Raw genomic sequence first — 7914 nt, forward strand, 5'->3', positions numbered from 1 at the left:
CACTGTAAGAAAAGGTAGACAGTCCCTGAATGTTTAACTGTTCCCCTTGATTTTCATTTTGTGAAGTCCTATTTTTGACAAAAGAACTGGGCTTTTGGCTTACAATATAGGGAATAATTTAGGGAACCTGTTTCATTTAGCCTAGGTAGCCTGGCAAAATGTAATTTTGGAGCAGTCCATTTTCCCATCTGTGGCTGGATATCTGTCTGGAGTCTTCTGTTTCATTCAGTGACATTTATTGAACACTTACTAAGTGCTAGGCACTGTATTAAGCACTAGTCATAGGGGATTCGAACCTGGGGTCCTGAGCCTAGAGACATCAGTTGTTTGTTCTTATCAGTGTCTTCAGTGAACAGGTGAAGCAATCCTGCTTAACTTGGAAGTTCTGTTCCTTTATTTCTACTTCAAACTCCTTCCTAAGTTGCTTGCCTGACTGAAGAAAACCGTGCCTATCAGTGTCTTCGAGACCGATTAAAAAATCACAAATAAAAGGGCAGACTTCAAGAGTCAAAAAGTATGATCAGGTTTGGTTCATGTGAGAGAACTCCGGAGAGCTACAGTGAAGATATGGATGTTTGGTCTTACTGATTATGTTTCAATATTTTATCATTACAGGCAAAATCACCACTTCCAGGAAGAGCCTTTGCTGACTTCATGGAAAACCAGAACAATATTTCAGAATTTATTCTCCTGGGACTTTCCCCAAATCCTATGGTGCAGGTTATCTGTTTTGGGCTGTTTCTGCTCCTTTACATTGGTGTCGTGATAGGAAATCTGCTCATTCTCCTCACCATCCGGTTCAGCCACCTAATCAATCAGCCGATGTATTTCTTCCTCAGTTACCTGTCCCTTGTGGATCTCTGCTACACCTCCACCATCTCCCCTAAACTCATTGCTGACTTAATGGTGGAGAAGAGAACGATTTCCTTCCCCAACTGTAGGACCCAGCTTTTTGCTTCTCACTTCTTTGGCGGTGTTGAGATCTTCATCTTGGTGTGGATGGCTTATGATCGTTTCGTGGCCATCTGCAAGCCACTGCACTATACGGTTATCATGAACCGGCGGGCGTGTAACAGCATGCTGCTCCTCGCCTGTGTCGTGGCATTCGTGCATTCGATGGCTCAGTTACTCCTCACCCTCCAGTTGCCCTTCTGTGGACCCAATCAGATCGATCACTATTTTTGTGATGTGAATCCCCTGCTGAAACTCGCTTGCACTGACACCTATGTGGTAGGCCTCTTGGTGTTTGCCAACACAGGAATGATTGCCATGCTCACCTTTGTTGTATTACTTATTTCTTACATAGTCATATTAGTTTCCCTAAGAACATGCTCCCCTCACAGTCGGCGCAAAGCCCTGTCCACCTGCAGTTCCCATATCACCGTGGTCATCTTATTTTTTGGGCCCTGCATCTTCATCTACGTACGTCCAGCCACCACCTTCATGGTGGACAAAGTACTTGCGGTGTTTTACACCATAATTGTCCCCATGTTCAACCCTCTCATTTACACACTTAGAAATACAGAGATGAAAAGTGCCATCAGGAAGGTGTGGTGCAGGAGGGTGATTTCTGGGGGGAAATAAACGTTTTCTTGCTTCTGATTCCCATTGCACGTTCCCTCATTCAGTCTTGTTTATTGAGTGCTTACTGTGTGCAGAGCACTGTATTAAGCACTTGGCAAGTACAATTCAGCAACAAAGAGAGACAGTCCCTGCCCACAACGGGCTCACAGGCTAGAATGTCCTTCAGCATCCCATAATCTCTTTGGTCACACCAAAGTAGCATGGCCCAATGGCTAGAGCACCAGCCTTTAAGTTAGGAGGACCTGGGTTCTAATTCTGAATCCACCACTTGTTTGCTGTGGGACCTTGGGCAAGTCACTTAACTTCTCTGGGCCTCAGTTACCTCTTCTGTAAAATGGGGATTAAGATTGTGAGCCCCATGAGGGACTTGGACTGTGCCCAACCAGATTATCTTGTTTATATGCCAGTGCTTAATACAGTCCCTAGCACAGATAAACACTGAAAAAACCAACCCTGTCCACTCCCTACAGTCTGCAGCTCACCTGTTTTTTGTTTTGAAGGAATTTTAATGGTTTTAACTACTGCTCTATTGTCCCTGCAAGGGCCAATGCAGGGTTCCCTAATCTGATATGGCACTGTGCCAAAAGGAGATCTTCACATTGCAGCTTGTAGCCACTCAGATAAACAATGAGTCTCTTAGGGAATCTACTCTCTTGTCTAGAAACTAAATCATTTCTGGAGTTGCCAGAATGGTAACCCAGGGTCATGCTAAGAGAACTAGTCCACAGTTGGCCCCAGTGGTCCGGATGACTCTCGGGGGACTAGTTTAGTCCTGTAATCTTCCTGAGGTTTCCAATTCATTAGACTAGAAGGTTGGGAGAAAGATGAAACAACAGGAAACACAGGTCACCTTATTTTTCCTCTTCCTCATCAGCAGCCTTTTTTATTTGCCTTTCCTTCTCTTCACTTGCTCTTTCTGATTCTCACTGCTGACGACACTTGATATTATTGTTGAGTGTCTCAGAATATGAATTTTAAAAAGTGTCTAGACTGCATGTGTCTATTTCTGAAGCAAAGTAGAGCAGAGAAACTTTGTCCCTGAGCAGGTTCAGGAAATTCTCGGGTTCCCAGGCTTCTGACAGCATTCATTCATTAATTCATTCATTCATTCAATCGTATTTATTAAGCGCTTACTTTGTGCAGAGCACTGTACTGAGCACTTGGAAAGTAGAATTCAGCAACAGAGACAGTCCCTACCCAACAACGGGCTCACAGTCTAGAAGGGGGAGACAGACAACAAAACAAGTAGACAGGTTTCAATACCATCAGAATAAATAGAATTATTGATATATATATATATACAGCATTAATAAAAGAGTAATAAATGTGTACAAATATATGCAAGTGCTGTGAGGAGGGGAAGGGAGTAGGGCAGAGGGAGGCAGTGGGTGCAATGGGGAGGGGAGGAGGAGCAGAGGTGAAGGGGGGGCTCAGTCTGGGAAGGCCTCCTGGAAGAGGTGAGCTCTCAGTAGGTCTTTGAAGGGAGGAAGAGAGCTAGCTTAGCAGATGTGTGGAGGGAGGGCACTCCAGGTCAGGGGTAGGACGTGGACCAAGGGCTGACATCGGGACAGGAGAGAACGAGGCACAGTGAGGAGGTTAGCAGCAGAGGAGCGGAGTGCGTGGGCTGGGCTGTAGAAGGAGAGAAGGGAGGTGAGGTAGGAACGGGCAAGGTGATGGAGAGCTTTGAAGCCAATAGTGAGGAGTGCGAAGATTGATAGGCAACCAGTGGAGATTTTTGAGAAGGGGAGTGACATGCCCAGAGCGTTTCTGTAGAAAGATAATCCCGGCAGCAGGGATTATCCGGGATAAACTGAAGTCGGGAGAGACAGCAGGATGGGAGACCAGAAAGGAGGCTGATGCAGTAATCCACTTGAGATAGGATGGGAGATTGAACCAACAAGGAAGTGGTTTGGATGGAGAAGAAAGGGTGGATCTTGGTGATATTGTGAAGGTGAGACTGGTAGGTTTTGGTGATGGATTTCTGTAGATTTGTCCTACCCATAATTCATCATGTACTCTAGTTCTGTTGTATTCTCCCAGGCACTTGGTACAGTTCTCTGCACACAGGGGCTCAGTACATGCTATTGATTGACCAATGTGGTGCAGTGGTGTACAGCTGAGAAACTGTCAGTCAATTATTTTGATATGTACCTCGTTCTCGCCTGTCCCGCCTTCGACCTCCAGCCCACGTCATCCCCCGGGCCTGGAATGCCCTCCCTCTGCCCATCCGCCAAGCTAGCTCTCTTCCTCCCTTCAAGGCCCTACTGAGAGCTCACCTCCTCCAGGAGGCCTTCCCACACTGAGCCCCTTCCTTCCTCTCCCCCTCGTCCCCCTCTCTCTCCCCCCATCTTACCTCCTTCCCTTCCCCACAGCACCTGTATATATGTATATATGTTTGTACATATTTATTACTCTATTTATTTATTCATTTATTTTACTTGTACATATCTATTCTATTTATTTTATTTTGTTAGTATGTTTGGTTTTGTTCTCTGTCTCCCCCTTTTAGACTGTGAGCCCAGTGTTGGGTAGGGACTGTCTCTATATGTTGCCAATTTGTACTACCCAAGCGCTTAGTACAGTGCTCTGCACATAGTAAGCGCTCAATAAATATGATTGATGATGATGATGATATGTAGCAGTCAGATATGGCTGGCTCAGTTTAAAGTAATTATAGACAAAGCAAGCAGCAACACCAGTCAAGGGCTGATGGTTTAGATTTTTTTTTAATCGTGCCTACCCCGTGAAATGTTAGCATGCAGTGCTATCATTGAATCATCACTGGTGAGGCCTGGGTGCTCCACCCATTTCATGACAAGTTTGAACAGTAAAAAATCCCAACACACTACATTGCTTCCCCCTACTGTGATTTATTTTAATCTCCTCCACTAGAATGTTGGTTATTTAAGGGCAGGGATCATGCCCAATAATAATAATATAATAATGATAATAATAGTAATGGCATTTGTTAAGTGCTTACTATGTGCCAAGCACTGTTCTAAGAGCCAGAGTAGATACAAGGTAATAAAGGTTGTCCCACTTGGGGCTCACAGTCTTAATCCCCATTTTACAGATGAGGTAACTGAGGAACAGAGAAGCCAAGTGACTTGCCCAAAGTCATACAGCTGACAAGTGGTGCAACTGTGATTAGAACCCACGACCTCTGTCTCCCAAGCCCGTGTTCTTTTCAGTAAGCCATGCAGCTTCTCTATTGTATTCTTCCAAGAGCTTAGGACAGTATTCTTCACAGAGGGAGAACTCACAAAATACCAGTGATTGAATACTAGAATGAGGAGGCACCCACTGAAGTGAGGTTCAAGATTAGCAAGCCACTTTTTTTTGGAGAACAGGTACAGAGCATAGTGACAACATGGTCTTTGGGGCCAGAAACCTGCATTCTAATTCCAAATTGAACAGACCTCCATTGTTTCACCTTGAGTAAGACATTAAACTTCTCTGTAATTCCTTTTTCTCATCTTTGAAATGGGAATATTGCCATTACTATTATTTGTAATTTTAAAATTAAAAATCACCAATGTATCTGAGACTTTTACCTTAAAAGATTATTTGTAATTTTAAAATTAATAATCACCAATATATCTCATTGCATTCCAAACTATCCTTATTGAAATTAGTATTGAAGTTGAAAACACCTCAGGAGAATGAGTATTTTGATTCTGCCCAAGTGCTTATCACAGTGCTTGGCACATAATAAGTGTTTAAACATCTCACAGTTATTATCATTATTGTTATATTTGTATTTTTACCAAGGAATGTCTATGACAGTTTAATGAAACAGCATGATGTATACATTTGGTGCTTTATGAGCCCCCAAAAGGACAGGAACCTTGTCCAATTCCTACCTCTCCCAGCACTTAGTTCAGTACTGTACAGTAGTTCAGTACACGGTAAGAACTTAAATACTATTATCACTACTGTGCATGTGAAGTGGACTGGAAGAATGAGTAAGGAAAGCTGAAAAGCTGAGTTAAGATCCCCAGTGAATCAAAGATTAATTCCATACAGTATCTAACTGATACATGGTGCAATGCTTTACCCAACATTTCTGAAGAAACAGGTGTGAAATACTCTGGGGCATAATTCTCTAGATCCCTTAAAGGAATATTTAAATATTTCTCTCTAACCATTTAGAGCAGGCTTTCTCAGAAACTCCAAAGTCTGAGGGTTCTGAGGCATACCGACTGCTGTTAAGAATAGCCACTGCTGCTTTGGGAGTGAAGAGATAAGTGCATGACAAACATTAGCTCAAAAGGCTCAAACCTTTGTTCCCCTCTAAAATCTGCCTCTCAGCCGGGGATGCCTGGAAATGAAATGCAAGAGACAATTTTTGTACTATCCCAAGAGATTAGTACAGTGCTGTGCATACAGTAGGTGCCCAATAAATACTTATTGATTGACTGTCTGAATTAAAGGAACAGTTGTTGAGATCAAGCAACGTAAATGTTTGTCTGTGGTGATTATGGCTGTAATGTCCAAACATTTTTTCTGGTGCTGTTTTTCATGCTGAAATAGAAGAGTTAACCTGCCTTCAGATTCAAAAACTGTAAGTTTTCTGAAATATCTGTGTTTCATTTAGGAGTCGTGGTAGTAGCAGTAGTAGTTATAGTAATAAATGGTTTTTATGAGATCCTACTGAGAACAATATACACTGCTAAGCACTTTAAGTATGACAGGAGTGGAAGACACATTCCTTGTCCACAGGAACTGCCACCCCTCTAAGGGAAACAGGCATAATGATATTTACAAACTGGGGAATCAAAACAAAATATTTGAATATCACATTAAAATGCTGAAGATGGGTTAGAAGATTTATATCATGCTGAGGATGGTTTAAAAATAAATAAAAAAGTATTAGAGTTGGCTGTGATGTTTATGCCACTCGGTGTTGGTAAAAAAAAAATTGGAGAAGTTTTTTTGGTGAAGGTGGGATTTTAGGAAGGCTATTAACATGCAGATTGTTGATGGATTTGTGGAGGAAAGAAATTTCAAGCTGTGGGGATAGGGACAGGGAGAGATGGGATTTTTCAATAAATGCGATAGACTGGGGAAGGGTGAGGATTCTAGATAAGCGAAGAGTATGAACTGATAAGCAGCATAGCTTTGTGCATAGAGTATGGACCTTGGAGGGAGAGAATCTGGCTTCTAATCCTAGCTCCACCACTTGTCTGCTTTGTGATCTTGGGTAAGTCACTTCACTTCCCTCTGTCTCAGTTACTTCTTCTATAAAAAGTGGATTAAGACTGTGAGCCCCATGTGGGACATGGACTGTGTCCAACCCGGTTAATTTGTATCTCCCCAGTGTTTAGGTACAGTGCATGGCATATAGTATGTACTTAACAAATACCATAAAAAACAAAATGAAACAAAAAAAAAATGTAATGTAGCAAGTTAAAAGGGCCAATATGTAAAATGGAGAACACCAATGGTAAGAGTTTATTGTCTGATGCAGGGAGTAGTGGGCAAATATTGTAGGGTTTTGAGGAGAGGGGAAAAGTGCTCAGATTCAGGAAGATCAGTCAATTAATCAATGGTATTTATCGACCATCGACCCCTGGCCCACGTCATCCCCCGGGCCTGGAATGCCCTCCCTCTGCCCCTCCGCCAAGCTAGCTCTCTTCCTCCCTTCAAGGCCCTGCTGAGAGCTCACCTTCTCCAGGAGGCCTTCCCAGACTGAGCCCCTTCCTTCCTCTCCCCCTCGTCCCCCCTCCATCCCCCCATCTTACCTCCTTCCCTTCCCCACAGCACCTGTATATATGTATATATGGTTGTACATATTTATTACTCTATTTATTTATTTATTTATTTATTTTACTTGTACATTTCTATCCTATTTATTTTATTTTGTTAGTATGTTTGGTTCTGTTCTCTGTCTCCCCCTTTTAGACTGTGAGCCCACTGTTGGGTAGGGACTGTCTCTATGTGTTGCCAATTTGTACTTCCCAAGCGCTTAGTACAGTACTCTGCACAAAGTAAGCGCTCAATAAATATGATTGATTGATTGATTGATTGGCTACTTACTGTGTACAGAGCACTGTACTAAGTTTTTGGGAGTATACAGTATAAGAGAGTTGGTAGACATGTTCCCTGTCCACAGTGATCTTACAGTAAAGAGGAAGATGATCTGGGAAACAACGTGGCATAAGAGCTGAAACCAAAGAAGGCATCAAGGATGTTACTTTCAGATCCAGGGAGGAGGGTGATGTTGTCAACTGAGATTTAAGCACTTTGATCCTCATCTAACCCTCACCCCCGAACTTATTGCACATATCCTCATATTCCATTGCATCCCCTCCCTGTACTTTTATTTTA

The 7914-nt window shown here is 42.8% G+C and overlaps 1 protein-coding gene across 1 annotated transcript; it reads left to right on the top strand.

Annotated features, from left to right (window-relative positions):
* The first annotated feature begins 654 nt into the window (after positions 1-654).
* On the top strand, positions 655-1584 carry LOC119943728 (olfactory receptor 4P4-like). Its single transcript, XM_038764868.1, has one exon. The coding sequence runs from the start codon at positions 655-657 to the stop codon at positions 1582-1584; it is 930 nt and encodes a 309-aa protein (XP_038620796.1).
* The last annotated feature ends 6330 nt before the right edge of the window (positions 1585-7914 follow it).

Source organism: Tachyglossus aculeatus, chromosome 22 (genome assembly GCF_015852505.1).
Source record: "Tachyglossus aculeatus isolate mTacAcu1 chromosome 22, mTacAcu1.pri, whole genome shotgun sequence".
NCBI classification, from domain to species: domain Eukaryota; kingdom Metazoa; phylum Chordata; class Mammalia; order Monotremata; family Tachyglossidae; genus Tachyglossus; species Tachyglossus aculeatus.

Coding starts and splice junctions, on each gene's coding strand:
- LOC119943728 (XM_038764868.1), top strand. CDS start 655: ATGGAAAACCAGAACAATATTTCAGAATTTATTCTCCTGGGACTTTCC.